Source organism: Oreochromis aureus, linkage group 23 (genome assembly GCF_013358895.1).
Source record: "Oreochromis aureus strain Israel breed Guangdong linkage group 23, ZZ_aureus, whole genome shotgun sequence".
In the NCBI taxonomy this organism is placed as follows: Eukaryota; Metazoa; Chordata; class Actinopteri; order Cichliformes; family Cichlidae; genus Oreochromis; species Oreochromis aureus.
Genome location: NC_052963.1, coordinates 34,523,625 through 34,545,831, shown reverse-complemented (window position 1 = coordinate 34,545,831; position 22,207 = coordinate 34,523,625). Strand labels below are relative to the sequence as shown.

Genomic DNA, 22,207 nt, shown 5'->3' with positions numbered 1-22,207 from the left:
TCCTCGAAGATTAACAGTTAACCTGCCAGTCCTCATGTCTTTATGTGGACAAAGTGCAAGCTACTGTCAGCTGGATGTGACGCGGCTCTGCAGGGAAAGTGAGGATACCGGCTGTTTGGTCAGAGGGACCTGCAGATGTTACCTTGTCTGCTGTGTTAAGTGATGTTTGTCCTCGTGCTTTGAATCATTAAAGATGGCAACGCTGGAATTGTACAGCAAGGTAAGATTAACTTGAGGGCTTTGCAATGATTTCTTATTATTTATGGAATCTGCAATTTCGAGGTGCTTTGAATAAGAAGCATCCTTTAGTGTACAAAAACAGCATTGCTACTGATGTTTGAGCACAGGTGTGCACTAATGAGATGCATCCTATGAGTTTGTCAGGTAAGCAAGTCTGTTTCATTGCCCAAGTTAGGACTATTCCTGATCTTTGATCTGTTAGCCTGGTGGCAGTGTGTTAGTCTGAGGTATTAAAGTGTTTACTGAATATATGAAAAATGTGTGGGACTTGAAGCTTATTTGTAAAATCTGTGCATTAATAAGTGAATTAGCGAATTCGATTTCTCAGCTTTAAACAAAGGTTAATCCTCGCGGGTAGTTTAGAGGGAGGATGACTGCGGTTAATTTTTAACACAGTTTAGGAGCTTTTTATGCTGATGGGTACCAAATAGCTTCACTGGGTGAGTCCAGGAAGTGTGACATCTACCTTAACAGTGTTCAACAAAAGTAAAATGGCAAATAAAATCAGCTTCCAGATTTTTCAGCACATCCAGATTTATCCTGCACTTTTCTTCTTTTTTCACTCAGTCTGTGTTTTACACACCTGTGACAGTCTGTTCCTTTTTTAGGGGGCAAATGTGTGGGTTCCTGACCCAGATGCTGTCTGGGTTTCAGCCCAGCTTCTCCAGGACTACAGGCCTGGAGAGAAGCATCTGCTGCTACAGCTCTCAAATGGAAATGTGAGATGCAGTACTGTTTTACGCTCTATAGATAAAACCAAATGCTCAATTTTGATATAATTGCTTCTGTCTAAAATCCCTTTCTAAGCGATGTCTTACATCCAAGACTTCTAACTTCCGCTTTCAATGACAGGAAGTCCGTTACCCAGTGGGCTCTCCCTCTGATCTCCCACCTTTGGGGAATCCCGACATACTGGAGGGCGAGAATGATCTAACAGCTCTCAGCTTTCTCCACGAGCCGGCTGTGCTGCACAACCTCAGGGTTCGATTCCTGGACTATAGCAGCATCTACACATACTGTGGTGAGGACCGCACTGGAGAGATGGCGGGGAACTTTAGAAAAACAGGGATAATTACTCAACCAACAATAGACTGGCGAGAGTGAGAGAGGATCTTTAAATTCCTGCTGGAAAAAAGCCAGAAACAGCTCCTGTGTGTTTCTGTCTGCATGATTATACTGCAGCTCATAATGCTGTCTATAATACAAGAGGTCAAAGGCTGAAACTACACCCTCACTGCCACACTGTAAAAGGAAAGAAAAAAACTCTTATGTATGTAGTTGCACATTATCTTTGAATTAGATGACTCATCTTACTAAATCTTCATTTTTATATATAAATGTTTCACATTTTTCATGACCAGACATCTCAATATATATTGCACTGGGATGGCAAAGATCCTATATCCAATAATCCAATGGTCCTACATGCGCAGCATTTGGCGATGGTGTGAAAGAAGAACTCAGTTTGAAGGGCAAAGACCTCTGACAGATCCAGGCTCAGGGAGGGGCATCTACAGTCATGTGAAAAAGAAAGTTTCCAGGACTCTGTTCAGTCCCGTGAAAATGAAGCCCACCTTTACTGCTTCCAATTAAAAGGAGAAGTACGAGCGAGGTGCTGCTAATCGAATGCACTTGATTAACTTTAGTTAATGCAGTTTAAGGTTTTGGTAATTTGCTGGTCTCTAGCAATTGGGTGCTTAACAAAATCTTCCAGCAAATTCCCTCCAAAGTCACCTGAGAGTCTACAGGGCTCAGTTAGCACATTAAATGTAAATGTTTATGGTGGTAACGTTAGAAAAAGTCTGAAAGACTGGCTTGTTTTGGAAAAGGTGTCAGGAAAAAGCCTCTGCTCTCTGAATAGACCGTGGCAGCACAGTTTAGATTTGCAACGTTGCATCCGAACAAACAGATGAGACCAAAATGGAGATGTGTGATCATAAAGCACAGCCTCAGTGTTTGGGAGGCATATCAGGACAAACACCTACACCAGCTGTCCAGCATGGTTTCGGGCTTGTTCTGCAGCCACAGGGCCAGGGCACCTTGCAAACCTCAGTGAACTGAAGCAATACTAATAATAAAAAAGTAAAATTCCTCCACAGCGATGTGAGAGCCTGATAAAGTCATACAGAAAACGATTATTTCAAGTTATTGCCCACTAAAATTGGTTCTACAACCTACTGAATCATGGTGTTTACTTAGTTTTTTGCAGGATTATATAAAGTCCTCTGAAAACCTTCTTCTTCACATGATTGTATCTGCTATGATTGAGAGAAGCAACCAACAACAAGCAGGAAATGACGTGCTACCAGAGAGAGTGAACAAAAGTTAATAAAATGTAGCAGTGTCACATTATTATATAGTAAATAAAAGCATTTATTCATGTCCTCATTATATTAGAATTTCAAGTTTTATTCTAAAATCTGTTTTTAAATAACAGCCATGCTTATATATTCAGGTATATATTAATACTCAGGGTCTCATGGTGAGAATGCTTTTCCTTCCCATGTCTCCAGGTATTGTGTTAGTGGCCATAAATCCGTATGACCAACTTCCAATATACGGAGAGGAGGTGATAGACGCTTACAGCGGTCAGGACATGGCTGACATGGAACCACACATCTTTTCTGTGGCCGAGGAGGCCTACCGCACTATGATCAGGTCAGGGGTCCTGGGTGTTTGGTGGCCTTATGCTTAAAGAACTTTTTGAATATTCTGAGCATTAACTACACTGTGTGGGATGTCATGGTCACTGTATCTTTGTGCAAAGGGAGGAGAAGAACCAGTCTATCATCATCAGTGGGGAATCTGGCTCTGGGAAAACTGTCTCTGCAAAGTTCACCATGAGATATTTCGCTGTGGTTGGAGGAGCAGCACAGCAGACCAGTGTGGAGGAGAGAGTTTTGGCTTCCAACCCAATCATGGAGGTAAAGGACCCAAATATTTCCCTCTTTTTGTATGTTTGTTATGGTTAAAAGTTCTAATATCAAATTTAGGAAGCTTTGCACACCTGAATCAGTGACAAAAAACCTTAGTAAAGAGACAAAGACTAACCTCTGCTCACCATTATTTTTATTAGTATGCAACATTTCGGTCTGTGCAACTTTGTAAGGTACAGAGTATAAAAAAATTCTACTAATATAAAAACTTCTATATTTTGGTCTTTAGTCCATTGGTAATGCTAAAACCACCCGAAATGACAACAGCAGTCGTTTTGGGAAGTACATTGAGATTGGCTTTGGCAGAAAGGGGGACATCATTGGGGCCAATATGAGGACCTATCTGCTGGAGAAGTCACGGGTGGTCTTCCAGGTAAACTCACTTGCTACAATGTAGTTAGGCCAGAGCAAAAAGCCACACAAAACCACAAATGTCTGGTAGAAATAATGCACGGGTGTTCATCCATGCCTTCTTCATATTTGTTTGTTTAAGGCATCAACAGAGAGGAACTACCATATCTTCTATCAGCTGTGTGCATCCAGAGAGCTGCCTGAAATGAGATCCCTCAAACTGGGTGAGAGGCAACCTCCTCAGTTTGTTCTCAGAAGAATACCGTGTCCACGTTATTACGTTCACAGTGCACTGAGTGTGAGTGTGTTTTATTGAGTCCAGATGCTCCTGAGAATTTCCGCTACACTAACCAGGGAGGAGAGATGCAGATACCTGGTACTGATGATTTGTCAGACCTGGAGCGCACTCGCAATGCTTTCACCATTCTGGGTAGAGTGTTTATCGTAAAGCATCCACGTACGATATATCTTTGAAGATAAAACAGGAAATCCTTTACGTTATATATGTTAAAATTGCAGGTGTGCAGCCTGACCAACAGATGGAGCTCTTCAGGATCCTATCAGCTGTGCTCCACCTGGGAAATGTCAACATTCAAGCCAGTGGGCGAAGCGCTGACCGGGGTTACATTGATGTAATGATCTGCATGAATACTTTTGCATTCAGTTGTCTTTTGTTCATATTCCTTCATAATAGTTGCTTTGATTCTCAGGCAGAGGACCGCTCTCTGGCTGTCTTCTCCAAGCTGCTTGGAGTTGAGGGATCTCAGTTGGCTCACTGGCTGTGCCATCGCAGACTTGCTGTAGGAGGAGAGATGCTGGTTAAACCCATGACTGGCCAGCAGGCCGTAGAAGCCAGAGACGCACTTGCTAAACACATCTATGGTCAGCTGTTCGCGTGGACTGTCCAGAGGCTCAACTCAGCTCTGCGGGCCCAGCAAGGACGGACCAAATCCTTTGTAGGGGTTTTAGATATCTATGGGTGAGTGAATGAACGCTGTGACTGTGCAGTGTGTGATTAAAGATTTTGTATGCCTCTGACGTGGACTGACAGGTGTCTCCCTTGGAGCAGGTTTGAGACCTTTGAAAGGAACAGTTTTGAGCAGTTCTGCATAAATTACGCAAATGAAAAACTGCAGCAACAGTTCAACAGAGTAAGCTGTCGTCCTTTCCCTCTGTGCTTTGTGCCCTTCCTGTTTGTGTTGTGTTTGTCAGAGTTGGTTTACCTGCATATGCTGCTTTTGAACTGTTATGTCAAAGAAATCAGTCTTTTCACCTGTGCTCACATTACTGTCTTTTCAGTCTTTTGTTGGTTTCCATCATGGGTACGATCTTTCTCTAATTCTGTCTCATTATTACTTGTTTGGTGGTGTTTGCAGCATGTGTTCCACTTGGAGCAGGAGGAGTACATCCGTGAGGAGCTGGCATGGAGCCGGATTGAGTTCAGTGACAATCAGCAGTGCATCGATCTAATAGAGGGACAGCTGGGCATGTTTGACCTCTTGGATGAGGAGTGCAGGGTCGGACATCCAATCTTCTAGTTCTGTTTGTTCTCGTATCTCTTTTTCCTGTGTGGATAAAAGTATTTGCATGTTAACTAACTTAGACATTTAATTGTGTTGGCATGTGTAATAACTGTCCATTTGTGCATTATCCAGATGCCTAAAGGTTCTGATGAAAGCTGGGTGCGCAAGCTGTACGACCAGCACCTGAGCAGCAAGCCTCACCCTCACTTCAGGAAGCCTCGCATGTCAAACAGCGCCTTCATCGTCCTGCACTTTGCTGACACGGTAAGTGACATAATGCTGAATCCGTCAGGTCTCAGGTGATTCTCTAAGCTCTCTCTGTGGGCCTTTTGTAATTCTCTTCAGTGTGTCTGTGTTTGCAGTGATGGTTTATTTTCTTTTCATCAGGTCCAATATGAATGTGATGGCTTTTTAGATAAAAATCGAGATACGGTCTTTGAAGAGCTCATTAACATTTTGAAAGCAAGTCAGGTAGATATGTGCTAAATATACATGAATTTATAATTTCTAAGCAACATTGGTTTCACCAGCGCTCTGTGTGTGTGTGTGTGTGTGTGTGCATGCTTCAGTCTGAGCTGGTCGCTGAGTTGTTCCAGCAGCAGAGAAATGTGTCTCCTGTGGCCAATGGAAGCATTCGCTCAGGTAAACGAGCCGCCAGAGAACACAAGCTGACAGTAGGCTTTCAGGTTGGATGTTTTTCTTTCTTTTTTCATTTATCTTTTAATTTTTTTGCACATCCAGTCATTCTAAACATAATTTTCCTGCTCAATGTTCTTTTTTTTGGGCCTTTCAGTTCCGTCAGTCCTTACAGATGTTAATGGAAACTCTCAACAGCACCACCCCTCACTACGTCCGCTGTATTAAACCCAATGACCTCAAAGAGCCTTTTCTGTGAGTCCTTATTTTGCTTACTTTCACAGCTAAGGTTTTTGGTGTGATTTAATGGGTACTGGTTTTCTAACATTATCTACATGTTAGGTTTGACCCTAAGAGGACAGTCCAGCAGCTAAGAGCTTGTGGGGTGCTGGAGACCATCCGCATCAGTGCAGCAGGTTATCCGTCCAGGTACTGAGTAATTCTAAGACTTTAGTCTTTATAATACGAGCACAGTGTGGTGACAATGTGGTTCTGAAACATGTGCAAAGATTGTCGCATAAATCAGAAAACTTAATCAAAACAGTGACTTAAATGCTATCACAAAGTAGCAAAAGAATAAATTTGTATAACTGTTCACTGAGATTAAATAATTATCTTATTGTAAATGCTTAGTTGATAGATTTTTGTTATAAAAACAGAAATATCAACTATTTTTCTCTGAGATTTACTCTATTTGATCTGTGAATCCAGATGGACGTATGAGGAGTTCTTCAGCAGGTATCGAATTCTTCTTCGGGGGCCTCAGAGCCAGGACCAGGCCCAGGCCGCGTGCAGACGGGCCCTGCCTCAGCTCATCCCAGATCCGGACCAGTACTGCTTTGGAAAGACAAAAGTATTTTTCCGGGCTGGTCAGGTGGCTCTTTTGGAGAGGTTGAGAGCTGAGAGACTGAGAGTGGCTGCTGTGATCATCCAGAGTCAGGTTAGAGGATGGCTGGCACGGATCAGATACACCAGGATCCACTGGGCTACTCTCACCATACAGAGATACAGCAGAGGGGCGCTGGCCAGACGGTGAGGACAGCAAGAGTGTTTGTGTCTCTTTACTATGATGTACGGCTATGTCAGGCTAAGCCACTTCATTTCTTTTAAAGGAAAAATAGTAATGCTCTAGAATTCTTGTTAATGTTTGAAACACTAGAGGGAGATGGGTGTAACAATGAAGCTGCAGGGAGCAGAGGAAACGAAGGTGGATGAGTGAAAATACCTGGAGACAGCTATCAAAAGCAATGCAGCGTGCACGAGAGTCAGAGTCAGAGAGCTGAGATGGTTTGCACATGTGCCGAGGAGGGCGAGAGGATGTTGACGATGGAGCTGCCGTGAAGGAGGAAAAGAGGAAGACCTCAGAGAAGGTGCAGGGATGTAGTGAAGGAGGACATGCAGAGGGTTGGTGTGACAGAGGAGGATGCTGGGATAGGGTGAGATGGAGGCAGATGAACCACAGTGGGGACTCTTAAAGGGAGCACCTGAAAGAAGACAAAATGACAAAAGTCTAAACTTAATAAAATATTCCATATATGAAACTCTTCTTTGTTGCATGGCTGCAGACTGGCTTTGATCCTGCGCTACACCAGGGCTGCCTTGGTGATCCAGAAGACTTACCGCATGATGGTGGTCAGGCAGCTATTCCTCATGATCCGACAGGCCACCGTCACCATCCAGGCATTCACCAGGGGGATGCTGGAGCGCCGCAGATACAGACTGGTCAGCATTCAGTGTCTCCTTCATTACAGCGCACAGCAGATGTTTAAAAAATGACATCAACCTTTATGACTCGGGTTTGGTTTATTTTCCTGTGTAAATATGTTTTATCCACGTTTGGTCTAATCTTAAAAGAGGCTATTTACATACAATTACAAGTTATAAAAACTTAACCTGAATGCATTTAAAACCCTGTTGGTTCCTCAGCTGGTGGCAGAGAGGGCGGCCGTGCTGCTCCAGGCCACAGTGCGTGGGTGGTTGGCGAGGCAGGCGTACAGGCGCGTACGTGCGGCGGTCGTGTTCATGCAGTGCTGCATCCGCCGCAAGGCTGCCAGGAGACAGCTGCTGAAACTGAAGTCTGAGGCCCGCTCGGTGGAGAGATACAGAGAGCTCAACAAAGGCATGGAGGTCAAACTGATGCAGCTGCAGTTGAAAGCAGACCAGGAGGTGCGTGAGGGTTGTGCAGGGATTTGACCCTCTCATGTGATTTTGATAAGCATTAATTAATTGTATGAGTCAAGAGGTCGTTTCACTTTACATTCACATGGCAAAGTTGCTTTTGTGTGCATCCAGGCCAGGGAGAGCGCTGCTTTGAGAGAAACCCTAATGGCAGAGCGAGAGGCTTCCAGCGCTGAGCTGGCGGCTCTGAGGGCAACGATACAAAAACTAGAGAGCCAGTTACAGGAGAAGCCTCAGCCTGGGCCTGTTATCAGCGAAAAGGAGGCAGAGGAGAGAAGAAGAGCTGAAGAGAAAGCTGCCCAGGAGATCCTCCAGCTTAAAGAAGTAGGTCTCCAAACAATAAACACACTTTCCTCCTTTTATCTAGTAGGGAATGCTTCTGATTTGGCCTGTTTATTGACTTTGATTCTTTAAGGAGCTGCAAGCACTACAGAAAGAAAAGGAGAGTTTTTGCAAAGAGAGAGACGATCTCTCGGCTTCCCTGCTGGAACAAGAAGAAAAACAAGAAGGTGGGCTTTCACTTTACCAGCATCGTACAGTCACAGCTGTTTTTCTTCTGTGTCTGTCATAAATTCCCTCTCTCTCTATGTGCAGAGTGTGTGCATCAGGCTGTGTCTCAGGTGACCTCGGCTCTTCGGGCAGAGGTGGACGAGGAGAGGAGAAAGTATCAGGGTCTCCTGAGAGAGTTCACCAGACTGGAGCAGAGATACGACAACCTCAGGGAGATGAGTCTGCTCACAGAGGTCATTAGCTGGCTGCAAAGGGAGACAGCCTTAAATGCTATTTGTTCGTTTGAAAATTAATCCTGAGCGCCTCCTGTAATTTCTTCCTCCTCATGTCACAGCGCACCAAAGGCCACAGAAGAACCGACTCCACCCAGAGTCTGGAACCTCTCTCTCCCACGACGCCGCTGTCCCCCCAGTCTCTCACCCCGCTCTCCGTGTCACCATTCCCATCTGCTGTTCCATCCCCAGAGGAGGTCCGCAGGATCAGCGTGACGTCTCCCTCTGCAGAGAGGAGAGTCTCAGTGTGGAGCTCTGAAGCCTCAATGGTAATAAAATATAGAGGACCGACCGCACGACTGAAGTCCTAACATTCACATCGTCACATCAGCATCACCAGCACAGGCAGTGTCCTCTACTATCTCACTGTGCTCATGTTTGTAATGACAGGAGCAGCTGATGGAGAAGATGGACGTGGCCAAAGACCCAGCGGTGAAGATGAAGGGAGAAGATCTGGCTCATGCTTATGATGCCGTACGAGTGGCGAACAAGTCAGTCTCTCACCACCAACTCATTCCTTCATTCTGGCAGAGCACTAGCTTTCAGTTTTGTGCCGTGATTTACATTTGGTGGATGAGCTCATTATTAGTTATTCTGTTTTTAATCTACATGTCTGTGTGTGCATCAGGTTTCTGGAGAGCCAGCTACGTAACCAGTGCAGTCAGTGGGAGAAGGAACTGGAAACTCTGAGAAGTCAGCTTGCCCAAGCAGTGTCTGTCTCTTCCTCTGCTGCACAGAGACAGGTATGAATTTATCAAACCCCACATCAGTGGGTTTTTAAAAAAAAGTACTTTAATAATCTTTGGGAATTTTCCATTTTCCAAAAACCACACCAAAATAAAAATACAAAACAAAAATAAAGGAATAAATTTGTTTTGGTGACATGCTAAATGCCAAAAGCCTAACACTGGGAGACGGGCTAGAACCAAATCAATAAAAGGAGAAGTTAAAAAAAAAGAAAAGAAAAAAGAAAACATTGCCTAAAGCAGGGGTGGGGGTACTCCAGTCCTCAAGGGCCGGTGTCCTGCAGGTTTTACATGTGTCATGTGTCTTGATCAAACACTGTTGATTTAAACGCCTAAATTACCTCTTCAACATGCCTTGAAGTTCTCCAGAGGCCTAGTAATGAATTAATCATTTGATTCAGGTGTGTTGACCCAGGGTGATCTCTAAAACCTGGGGGACACCAGGCCTTGAGGCCTGGAGTTCCCTACTCCTGGCCTAAATTTTCACTGGTATCATTACTCAGGTTGTAATAAAACTGTAAGAGTTCTCTGGATCCAATTGTTGTCCGTCTGTAACGTTTATCATTTATTCAGTCGTCACTGTTTGCATGTCACTTTGATTCAGATCATTGTTTATAATGTTTATATATTCACATTGAGGCTGAAGTCACAAATTTAAATGTGTTTTTTTAAGGATGTTCAGGAGCTGCTGGAAGCCCGAGAGCGTGAATGTGTGAGGCTGAGGAGAGAGCTGAAGGAACTGAGAAACACAGTCTCACTGAGGCGACTCCTGACACAAGGTGAGACTTTACCTGAATTTGTGTATATTTTGATCAAGAGACTATTACCAATGGTAAATGAACACTTATTATTAGAGTACTATATTTATAATAAATGTTTAAATACGCAAAACAAAAGTGGAATTTTTGATCCTGAGTACAGTGTATCTGCCTCTCAGTTTAACGATCTTCTACATTTATAGTTTTCATTGTGCTGTTCTCTGTTTCACTGCGATGGCGTGTTTCCTCTTTAGTTTTCCCATCAGCTTTGGCCACAGAGACTTCCTCTCCTGCCCAGTCGAAGCCATCAGCAGTTACTGGTTTACTGGAATGTAGAAAAAGAGACGAAACCAAACTGATCAAGAATCTCGTCACAGGTGAGATCAACCTCCTGTCTGCCTTAGTCATCTTCACCCACCTCTTTTGCTCTTCTTGCTTGAAGGTTTTGAGGAGCTGTGAAGCAGGCGTTTAAGATGAGGAATCAGATTAAAAACATGTTTCGTCAGCTAGAGAAAGGCAATAATCAAGCACTTTTACAATGACAGTAAAATGTGTCAAAATGTAATTTGGAGAGCAGGGTTTGAATGTGTAATAATTCAGCGGTAAGTATGATGTCACTGTAGAAATAAGTGTAGCCAGCTCTTGAAGCTGACAGCATTGCCCTGGCCTTGTCCTCTCTCTGCCACTGCTTCCCTTTCTGTTTGTGCTTCAGACATCCGTGTTGACAGCGCCCTGTCTTTGGCTCCCGGTCTGCCTGCCAGCGTGCTCTTCCTGTGTGTCCGCCAGGCCGACTGCAGCGGGGACCAAGCTCGCGCTCGCTCTCTTTGTAGCGCTGCTGTCACCGCTATGAAGGCAGCTCTGAAGGTGACCTGATCTCTGAGCCTTCGCCGTGTGCCGTATGGTTGAGGTTCAATGTTTGAGGACGGTTCACATCGAGTCAGGCAGACTGCCATTTACAAAATGACACTGACAGCTGACTTTGAAACATGTCCTTGTGATTGTTTTGGCCCACATGAGCATCTCATACCAACATAACCATAACAAAGTCTGTTTTAAACACATCTGTTCAAACAATCACTGAGATAGTTTCATTTTTCATTGTTAGTGATGATTTCTAATTAAAATGTAACCATTTTCCCTTTCATCTTTTTTCTGCAGAAACATGTCAGTGACATAGACATGACTGCTCTGTGGTTAAAGAACATCTGTCTGTTCCACGACTTGTTGACCCAGCACTCCCCAAAGCAGGCAGGCTCAGCTTTCATTTACTTTCTACGTCACTGACTAGATTATAAAAGTTTAGGATTCACTGATCACTCTACATGTGACTGGACTGATTGCTTTTCAGACCCTCGACTCAGACACACTGGTTCCTCTGTCTGCTGATATGAGTGACTTGATCCGCACCCTGAGCGACCTCTCTATCCAGGCCTATCAGCAGCTACTTTCCATCACCGAGACTCGTCTACAAAACATCATAGGTACTGCAAAAAGTGATGATTGATGCTCTCCCCTTCTCTGCTCCTCTTATATATTTTCTAACCCTCCCCTCCCTCAGTCCCTGCCCTGTTGGAGAGCGAAACCATCCAAGGTCTATCAGGCTCAGCGGTGAAGCTGGCAGTGAGCAGGAAGCGGGCCGGCTCAGACCCCAGGACTGTAGGAGGCGAGGCTCCCACGATGGCGTCCGTGCTGAGGGAGCTCGGAGCCCTTCACACCGCTCTGACTCAACAAGCTCTGCCCAAGACCCTGATGGAGCAAGCCTTTCACCAGCTCACCTACCTCATCTGTGCCTCTGCTTTTAACAGCCTGCTGCTGAGGAAGGACATGTGCAGCTGGAGTCGTGGCCTGCAAATACGGTAGAAACACACTTTAACCCTTACATTTACAGTCTGATATGAGATGCAAATAAAGACGCAGACCATAAAAATATTCTGCATTAACTAGTATATCTTGATTTTTAAGTCCATAAATTTTAAAAAATTAATTATCTCAATTTTTTTTTGTATCTCAGTTGTGTGATCTAAAATGAGGTTAAATCGTTTTCAGATTAGCATTTAGCATGTAAAGGCCAAATAAAGGAAATTTGAAAGCAAATTTTTCAGCTCTCTTGTTAAATAAAGAGAAGCTGTAGCCCACAGCAGCCTAGACCTACTGCAGAGATGAATGTCATATGTATAATACAGCATCACTTCAAAGTCAGCTTCAAGTTCAATAATCAGCTCCCCGAAATAGTGTCAACATTAATTTTGCCTTGCCTTGTTGTCTTCCAGAGCTAGCTCACGTGCTGCACAACAGTCTGCACGTTGTTCTTTCCACCTCCTTTGTGTGGTCTTATAGAAATAAACACGGATTTATCTCACATCCTTTTCTTGTCACAGCTACAATGTGAGCGTGCTGGAGGAGTGGCTGCGGGGCCGGGGTTTACAGGCAGGGGGCGCTGTGGCCACACTGGAGCCCCTCATCCAGGCAGTGCAGCTGCTGCAGGTGGGGAAAAAGACCGAGGCGGATGCTCAGGGGATCGTCCGGACTTGCAGTGCCTTGTCCAGCCAGCAGGTGGGTCTGTTTGTCTACTTGGATTCTGCTGGGAGACGAACCTGTGTGCATGATTTCATTGGCTGCTGGTCTCTTATTTTGTTTGACAGATCGTGAAGATTCTGACCCTCTACACCCCCCACAGCGATCTGGATGAAAGAGTCACTCTGAATTTCATACGTTCTGTTCAGGTACAGTCTGCAGATGTAAGGTTAAACATGTTCCTCATGTGGAAAATACATTGCATCCCATGTTCCTCTCTGTCTTTGCTGTCCTAGGGGGTTCTCAAAGGCCGCTCTAACAGTCAGCCTTCACAACTCCTAATGGATGTGAGGAGAGTGTTTCCTGTCATATTCCTCTACTCGCCTCCCCCCGTCCTCAGCGCTGAGCAGTTAGTCATCCCAGACTCCCTCAAGATCTCCTTTCTGCGCAAAGCATAAGAAGCAGGATGCAAATTTCTTAATGCTCCAGCGAATTTAACTCCTAACTTGCTGAAGTTATTCCTTGGAAATTGAAATGACTTACTGAGAATTTCTCCTTTCAGATTTTTAAAATGTGCATTAACTTGTTTAATAGGCTGTCATCGGTGTAGTCTGTATCTTATAGAAGGTTGCGAGTTATTTCAGAAATGTACATCTCGGAAAAATAGCTAAAATGGCATGAAAGAGAGCAGGTGGTAAAGACCTGCATGAAATTAAATTAGTATAACTAAATAAAACTAAATGTTGCTATTCCTTTGAACAGTTTAACAAAGAATGACCCCGAGCTTTTATTTCATATTTTATTGGAAGCAGAAACACAATGAGACTGCAGTCCCAGCAACCTCAACCCCCAATAAGAACAACCATAATAATAAAAAAAACAAGCCAAAAAGAAAGAATTTTTAGAAACATCTCGTGTATAAAAAAATTCTCATGCGAGTACTTTGTACCACTACACAGCATCAGTAATACATATTTATATATTCACAAACATTTGAAAAATAGAAAACGATAATTAAATATCAAAATAAAGAAGACAACAATTGGCAGTTAAACATCAAATAATTATGCGTGCTGGCACAATACACGTTTTTTACTTTTTGTTTATTGTTCCTATCATGCACCGTATCTGGAAGTACCGGACCAGCAGCGCTGTGCAGGTGTCTGTCTGTGTGGCCTGCTCAGCGAGACACTTCAGGACGGATCATGCATGTGTGTCCACGTGTGTCTGTGTGCTTTTCGTTGTGCTTCATCCAACTCTGTGTGTGCGTTCCTGTTCAACGTGCCAACCTGATAATCCAACACGCAGTCCGGGCCACTGAAGGTGGAGGAAGGGGAAGAATTCCCTCTCCTAAAGTATCATTGTCAACAGCAATAAAGTTTGTTTTTTTTTCGTGGCATTTCCAGCTGCGTACCTGTTATTGATTTTGCTATTAAAAGTAGATGTGCCCTCTTAATAAAAGACCTTGTACACACACAAGATCATATTAAGGGATTGCTTAACTTTTAACTGTGAGGAGTTTTCACTAGCAGGCAGCATGTTATATATAATGATATACGATGCATTACTTTGAATGGCTCCTGATCAGGCCCCATTAAAGTAATACAGACGCTCAGTTATTGATCTCCAGAGTGCACGCGGCCTTTCTATACCCTTCAATAGTAGCTACATTTCCAGATTGGGCACCCAGTCGCACATAAACACCGGCTGTGCAGTCACTCGCAGCAAAATTCAAGTCTACAAAAGAGCAGCGAAACTTCACTTCACTTCACATAGTATGACGTGTGTTTGTTACATCCGAGCTATTTACAATTAGCCGACCGCAGCGATCGATCTCCGTCCCGATCGGTTTCCTCTGAGCTGAGAAGTCGTACGACCAAATTTCCCGTCTCTGGTCAGCTCTACCGCAGCTGTGATGTTTGGCCCATCGAAACAGAGACGGCATTTACAACATATCAGACAAACGCGTGTGCTGATATAATTAGAATAATAATCCACAATGTAAACATTATAAGACTGATTCAAAATCACTCATCTACAGAGACTTTATAGATCAGATGCATAGAGTTCAGTTTGTAGGCCTTTGTTCTAATAATGGGGACTTTGAAATTATTCAGGTTTGGGAGGGGGCATCGTAGTAATGAGGCAGAAAAACATCCAACCAACCGATCGTCCTGTTATTATCACACCCCCATGATTTGCTTTTCTGTGTTTTTTGTTCACGAGAAGCATACACACATCTTTAAGAGAAATAAAACAACAAATCTATTCTTTCTTTCTTTTTTTTCTTTTTTTAAAAAAAGGGTATTTGTTAAAAATAGATGTCGCATTGAGAGACATGCTAGACAGCGAGCAGTCGTTTTAAAACATTTAGTTTCACATGAAAGTGACCGTAGCTTCAGGTGAACTGCTGCACGGTTTTAAACAACGTGTAAGTCCTGTAAAACAAGATCAGAGTATAAATGTGTTTTTATGAGTGCAGCAAAGCCCCTGTGCTTCTTCTATTTTCACACTACATCTCTGTACTGTGGACAGTAGGCCCTCTTTTAAATGTCAGATCTGCAGCCCTTTAGCAGAGGTCTCGTTTCTCACTCAGGATTAAGGGTTACGGCATCTGCAGGTGGATCATTACACGCTGGATCATTAGCGGTATGTGCCCTCCCCGTCGTGGTGAATGTGCTGTTGTGTAACCCACGTGGTTATTTTAGCTTCTCAGGGACTGTGTTTTTAATCATCTAATTATACATGTAGGACTTTAATTAGCACGTACTTTTTAAAGGCAGTTGACTGTCCTTACAGGGCTGCCTGGCTGAGGAATGTTTGCAGTAAATCAGATGGAAATATCCACCACACAATATAAGCTGTGCAAAACTAAACAAACTGAACGAAACAATAAAACCCCCCCGAATCTTATCGCACTCCCGCTCCACCCGCTGTGACGTCCTTCACTTGTGATGGCTTTCTGTGATTACATTTGCAGGTGACGGACAGCACGGGCGGTCACACGAGGTCGACATTAGAACGTATTACAAACACATCGCACATTCACACACTCATTTTCACACACATACAGTCCGATGATTTACAGCGCTTGATCATCAGGCTCCACTCTCTATCATATAGGAAACAGGACATACATAATGTACAAGGGCCAACAAGACAGAAGGCATTAAGGGTGTCAGGCAGTGTGCTCTACAGGGTAGACGGACAGAGAGACGGACGAGGACGATCTTTACCCGACCACAGTTCCATCGAACAATCCTGTATTTATCTTTACATATGTCCTTAATATTTTATATATATATGTGATGATATATATATATAATTATTAAAATATAGATATAATCTGGAAGAAAAAAGTAAATAAATATTAAACTCATCATAACTAAATAGTGCTTTGTTCCCTGTATGTGTTCCCCACCCAATATCTGGAATGTTTGAGGCTGCAGCCGTTGTAGTTGTTTACGGGTCAGGTGGACAGTTGGTCCGGTTGTGCTTAGGGCTGGTCTTGGCATATTTAAGCAATTCCTTGTTGGCACTTGCGGTCCCTTCTCTATGCGGTTGCAAACTAGGGAAGGGACGAGAGGAGCTGGGGATCGGTAAAGTTGAGGGTAAGGTTAAAAAGGCAGAGAAAGAGTGAGAAAGAAAGCCAAAATATTAAAGGCTACAAGATATTTCTCACCCTGACCAGTCAAGTGAGGTGTGCGCGCGTGTGTGTGTGTGGGATGGCATGGCTCTCCTCTGGGAATAGAGGAAAGTAGTTATATGCTCTAAGATTAAACTCTATGTATAACTGAATCCAAAACATGTTTGATAAAGTCAGTAACAATAAAGACACTGGTGCGTTTTCAGAAAACGAGTGATGCCTTGCTTCGCACTCTGTCATCTCCACTGAAATAAATGTATTTACAGTATGTGTGGCGACTCTTGTCTTATGTGTGCTTTTACAACACTGGATAATCGGGGCAGTGGCTTGCAGTGGCTCAGGAGAGCTCCTGGGCAGATACTCTGATCTGATTCGAGTTCCTGACGTGGCATTTTATACTGCGATTTGGCCCCTTAGCTGCGGCCCTCCTCAGCAGAGCGCTGGTCGGACTTGAGCTTGACGAACTCCTTGGCCACGTCGTCGTTGTTGCGCTGGGAGAGGATGCGCAGGACGGTCAGTCCCGTCTCATCCATGTGGATGCGTTTACCCAGCGGCAGCCAGCAGGCGGCGCTGCCCTTAGGGGCCACGTCCTTCAGCTGAAGGACAGCCATGCCCACGGTGCGGTCCTCTCGAGCAAAGCAGTAGTCCTTCACGCACACCTGCAGCTCGTAGCACTCAGGACCCACCTCGTTACTCAGGGTGCTGCAGAGTGGGGCGATGGAGAATATTACAAAAATCTCCCAAAACAATCCCTCAAATCATCGCTGTACATCAACCACTTACAAAGTGAAGGTCTCGTTGTATTTGGGAGCCCAGCTGTTGTTCTTCGACTTCGTGGCGTACTTCCTCTTCTTGTCGCTGAGGTGAGGGCCGATGATATAGACCTCCACAAAAGGCCGGAATATTCCCTGCGTCTGCCACCTCAGGTCATTTGCAGCGACCACTGAAACAGACAGAAAGACAGAGCTAAAGGAAGGAAAGAGAGCGGGAAGGTGTGGGTGACTGTGAGATTCGTGTGGAGAAAATGTGTGAAAAAGTGGAGCGGCGAGCGAGGGCGAGCGAACAGGAAACTCAGACAATACTGGCTCTCCCTCAGGCCTCACATTCAGTTTATGGTCAAGATAATGAAAATAGAATTGGAAGAGTATTCATTACAAAATCATATTTTTCTATGGCAGATTAAAGTTAGAGCTATATTTTGGTGCCCTGTTATGGCCATACAGTCCTGCCCGCGGGGTCTAGTAATGTTTAAATGTTAAACTATGACTTGAATGTTATTTCCAGAAATATCCTCAGATTCAGCCCCCCAAAAAATGTGAAAACAAAAAAGATACGAAATATTTTTGCTCACCTTTCACTGTGACTTTGTGCTCTCCGGTGTTCGGGTGAGTGAAAATCTCCACATGGATGGACACTTCTCCTACGGCATCATCCACCCCAGAGCCTGACGGGACAGGACAGAGAGTAAAAGTGCCATTAATACCCTTGAGTCTCCAAATCTCCATTGTGCTCATGTTGCAGCCACTGTGCCCTCTATTTCGAATTCTCCTCCATAATTTAATTTTAAAAAAGTTACACTTCCATTTCAGTTTCACAAAAGAAACAATGAAATAAACTCAGTTATAACCTGGTGAATGTAGAGTACTGACTATTCAAATGTTTCTTTATAAAATAATAGCGTTTAAAATAAAGCACAGAGTTCTGTTTGTGCATATGTTGTGGTCTGGAAGTGGACATTCAGACAAAGCAGCTATGAGTGGGCATACGTGGTTAATACCAGTGGTGTATAATAATAATAATAGGCCTGCAATAGCTGTATTATCTCCTTTGGCAATGCATTCTACATTATGATTAAACCTGAGCAACTGAGAGGAAGTCACTGTGGTAACTGTTGCCCACTCATAGATGCAAGGTGTCTGTTAGGATGCGGGGTGGTTAGTAAGAGGCAGAGAAGAAGACAGGAGAGAAGCTGGAGAAGGTCAGCTAACGGTGTGGATCCCCCCCACCGACACAGATCATGTCTGGGCATGCTCAGATGGATACACCCATTCCTTGGTAAAGTCTTTTACCCAAGCATGGTCAAGAGGAGGGCCAAGAGAGGGAGGGACCACGTGGAAGGAGAAGCAGCTCGGCCTCCCCGGCCCGTCGGTATAGGATGACACTACTGATGCCTGACTGCTTTAATAAAGCTTTCTGCAAGAAGAGCGAATAGAAGATTTTCATATTCTCTGCCCTATTGTCCTAATTTTGTCCTTTTAATGTCTATATTTCCATTCTTGAAGAGAGATTGCTCTTATTTCTCCTTACATTAAAAGATGAAAAAACTAAACAAGGAGTTTATTAGTTTTTTCATCTTTTAATGTAAGTTTATGGATCGAGGGCGTCACGCACCCTCATAACTGACCGCTCACATGTTTCCTGGTTAAAATCAGTCATTTCTTTGCATTTCAACCACAAATATCAAAGCCATTTAACTGTTCCATCTCTACGCTACGCCAGACCTGGGCTTGTTTGGGGTCCTCGGAGTTCTACTTATTGCCTCAGGAAGAAGATGACAAGTCTAGATGGCTTTCACCAGGCTCTAACACCTTTGTCTGGGAGGGAGGATGATGATCTTTCCTTGTGCTGCATGTGAACGGTTTATATCCACGTACAACTCCAGAAGGATACAGTGACAGATGGACATTAATTTTCAGTGTTTTAATTAGCGTCTTCACTCTGTCAACGGTATCTTTGTGGCGACGACCAGCAGCCTGTGTGTTTGTGTTTTTAACCAGCCGCCCACTAAACAAGGTGTCTGTGGGAGTTAGACGGCAGAGTGTTCCTGGCACGAGGCTCTCTGCATCTCTCAGGGGAGCATTATGGGATTGCTGGTTTCACTGCCAACAGGACCAAAGAGAGCAGCAGTCATCCATCTGGCCTTGTCTACTCAGTAGAGGACATCCATGAGAGATGAGAAAGAAACTTTTCTGGCTGGGAGGCAGGAAGATGTTGCCAAGAAAAAGCAGCCCCTTTCTTCGTTGACAAACACAGCAATCAGAGGCACATTTTGCACCATATTGCAAAACGTCACCAAAATAGATATTAAATCTCAGAATTGTACTTTAAATGTGCCAAAGCATCGCCTGAGTTTGCCACTTATTCACAAGTGAGTTGATTATTTTAACCGCAAATATCGGCGCTCACAGCCAGCAGCACGCGAGAGCGACCGTCAGCGCTGATCAAAGACTCTTTCAGCTACGAGTAAATTCCACTGAGCTTTGGTCATTCATCCTGCTCTAATCATCCACTCTAATATGGTTGGAGAAACTATTCAGTGAAATCTGTTTGACAGGGAGTTAATTTGCTTCCTTGTTACAGTCAGGGACATTCACCAGCTGGCAGGAAGGCTAAAGATACGCTGCTTTGCTGCTTGTTTATTCAATCTCAAATAGATGATTTTCCATAAAACTTGCAAAAAGGAGCATTTGAATTATTTCCAGTCATACTTCATCAGAACTAAAAAGCTGGTGTCACCATTTTGAACAGGTAAAGGATGAGAAAGTGAGATTCAGCTCAGTCAGACAATCAAACTTGAGAACACACCAGTTCAGAAAAACACTTAAAAAGCTTGACTATTTCAACACAATTCATTTGCTGGTATTTGTTGGTAGTGGATACCTTTCACAGTTAGGCATTAATATGCTTAAAAATCTACTTTGAATGCTTTTCTTTGCTTACACATTTCCATCTTTGGTCTCTTTCCAGAGGAAAGTGACAAAACTTGACGTGGAACAGATTTACTTCAATGTCTTTCTGACTGCAGTGTTAACAATGTCATATTGAGCCACTCATCTGAGATGACTGTCACGGTGCTAGGGCTTGCGCAGCACCAGATCATCATCGAAGCATCAAATGAAACGGCGAAGCCAAGTGCACACACAAACAGCAGAAAGCATATGTCTCCCCGTGTGAGCGTGTATGAACATACTGCATCTGAGAGCAAGTCAGACTTTTTTATTCTGATCTAAAGAGATGGAAATCAGACCACCTGACCCGATGGACTGTTTGTGATTGGCTAGATCTGTAAAGGGGAGACGAGCTGAGAACCCTTTCCCATCACTGCTTTGGGGAGGGTGGCGCTGCGTGTGGAAGCTGACTGGGTGTTTCCATCTCTGCCTGCTTTTGGATGCGATCGCAGCGTAGGAAAGGACAGAGAGCCCTCCCAGACAAACTAAGCCAACAGCCATCATCATCTTCATAATAATCCTACTCTTCCTCATCAAGCATCTGCCATTTCAAACACATTGGGAGGGACAGTGACACTGTAAAAAAAAGATTTCCTCTCAGTGTTTCCGGAAATAAATAATTGCTTCTACAACCTGAGGACAGACTCATCAGATTGCTTTGCTCAGTCACATACTTTCCCACGTGTACACACACACACACACACACACACACACACACACTTAGCCCTCTGGCTTCTCTGGGTGACATCATGCTGCATCAGAATTCCTCCACGCTTTAATGCATTTCTATCATATTTGTCTGATGTCCGCGCATCATGCGTCGTGTCTGCTCATACATACTGTCCACGGCGTATGTATTCAGCGCAGTTCTGCACATACAGACATCAGTGTGTACGTTTCATGCATGAATGCATAAAGTTACCATTCTTGTTGTGGTGGTGGGCATGTATGTGTGTTCAAAAAGGCAGAGAGTGTGTTCAGTCTGTGCATTGCATTTGTCTGTTGGGATGAATCTGAGCAGGCAGGAGAGTTTCAGGATGCACATGGGGGGGTGGGGGTGGGTGAAAGGTGGAGGTTGCTGGGCTTTGTTCTGGAGGCTCTCTGGTGGTCCTGGGTGTCTCAGAGCCTCAGCCTGAGTGCCACATACCCTTTTCTGGGTAAACATCCTCACTAGTGGTGAATCTCACCCCCTTCCCGCCGAACACTGTCCCACAGACGGGGCAGGAGGAGGGAGTAGACAGAGAAAGGAGACACACGAAGAAATATGAGGTTTGCAGAGAGTTTCACAATTACAGAGTAGAAAACAGACCAACATGTAAAACGCATTTTTCCTGATTTGTTGGGGAAATTGAGCTACTTCTACCAAATAAGCATTATTCTGATCTGCAGTGAAAAAACGGTGTCTTGCAACATCAAAAGCTAGGTATGCTCCAAAAGCCACATGGCATTAATTAAAAAATTCAATTTTAAATGATTATCCAATCGAATGGCATGTCTACCAGCAGCGCTCGGGGACTGTGTGTGAGCGTCTGATGGCAGAAACGGGATGGCTGTTATACAGCTATGTGACGGGAGGACGGAGGCTGAGCAGCAGCATCAAAGAGAAGGAAAACAGAGTGGGTAGGTATTTATTTTTTCATTGCAAATAGCTGTCAGATCATCTACAGAATAGTGGCTGCAGTTCCAGAAGCTTGCTATCAAGAGACTCAGCATTTCAGAGCAGTGAGAAATATTGCGCTGCCGCAGTCTCAATTTTATGCTCTATGAGGCACGTGAGATACTTTGAGCATATAGAAACTTGGCATTTGGGAAACCCTAACATCAACAGAGGGGGCTGCGAGAGGGGCTCCTGTGAGAGTGTGAGCGAAGAAGGAATACATTTCCCTTCCTCAGAGAATTATGTAAGATGCTGTAGGTAGTTAAGCTCATACTTAACGACTGAAGATACTGGAAGGTAAGGCAAATTCAAAGCCCCTCAGAGACAGACAGATTTGTACGTTACCTTGAGCGTTCTGCGATTGGACAAAGGTCTTAATGAGTTTGTCTGTGGCCTGCGTGTAAAGGGACAGGGCATAGTGGAGAGACTGAAGGTCAGGACTCTTCTCCAGGAAAGTCTTCTTCAGACCCACACCGCCAGCATGGAAATATTGCTGTCACATAAAAGGGCGG

General features: G+C 44.2%; 2 protein-coding genes across 2 annotated transcripts in view; one reads left to right on the top strand and one right to left on the bottom strand.

Moving 5' to 3' along the window:
• The first annotated feature begins 97 nt into the window (after window positions 1-97).
• On the top strand, window positions 98-13,431 carry si:dkey-110c1.10 (unconventional myosin-Vb). The gene is made up of 35 exons (XM_031726773.2): window positions 98-220; window positions 849-959; window positions 1,093-1,261; window positions 2,754-2,898; window positions 3,008-3,164; window positions 3,406-3,549; window positions 3,670-3,751; window positions 3,850-3,957; window positions 4,047-4,159; window positions 4,238-4,506; window positions 4,597-4,678; window positions 4,904-5,044; window positions 5,183-5,314; window positions 5,438-5,521; window positions 5,620-5,736; window positions 5,844-5,941; window positions 6,029-6,115; window positions 6,398-6,718; window positions 7,252-7,408; window positions 7,613-7,852; window positions 7,979-8,188; window positions 8,280-8,373; window positions 8,459-8,607; window positions 8,709-8,915; window positions 9,037-9,137; window positions 9,275-9,389; window positions 10,066-10,171; window positions 10,405-10,527; window positions 10,863-11,014; window positions 11,309-11,398; window positions 11,499-11,631; window positions 11,709-12,006; window positions 12,529-12,703; window positions 12,793-12,873; window positions 12,961-13,431. Exons 1-35 carry the CDS (start codon window positions 194-196, stop codon window positions 13,120-13,122), a joined length of 4,980 nt encoding a protein of 1,659 aa, XP_031582633.1. The 5' UTR covers window positions 98-193; the 3' UTR covers window positions 13,123-13,431.
• Window positions 13,432-13,560: 129 nt separating this feature from the next.
• The window catches only part of unc13a (unc-13 homolog A (C. elegans)), a 28,640-nt gene continuing 19,993 nt past the window's right edge, over window positions 13,561-22,207 (bottom strand). Inside the window, exons 30-33 of the mRNA XM_039607429.1 lie at window positions 22,041-22,188; window positions 17,662-17,754; window positions 17,094-17,253; window positions 13,561-17,012 (exon numbers count right to left, since the gene is read on the bottom strand). Coding sequence (XP_039463363.1) covers window positions 16,724-17,012; window positions 17,094-17,253; window positions 17,662-17,754; window positions 22,041-22,188 — 690 coding nt within the window. The 3' untranslated portion in view covers window positions 13,561-16,723. The remainder of the gene's footprint in view (window positions 17,013-17,093; window positions 17,254-17,661; window positions 17,755-22,040; window positions 22,189-22,207) is intronic.

Bases quoted from the DNA above. Each gene is read 5' to 3' on its own strand.
- si:dkey-110c1.10 (XM_031726773.2), top strand. From the start codon at position 194: ATGGCAACGCTGGAATTGTACAGCAAG. The intron at 7,853-7,978 runs GTGCGTGAGGGT...GTGTGCATCCAG, and splicing joins AGTTGAAAGCAGACCAGGAG to GCCAGGGAGAGCGCTGCTTT. The intron at 12,704-12,792 runs GTGGGTCTGTTT...TTTGTTTGACAG, and splicing joins GTGCCTTGTCCAGCCAGCAG to ATCGTGAAGATTCTGACCCT.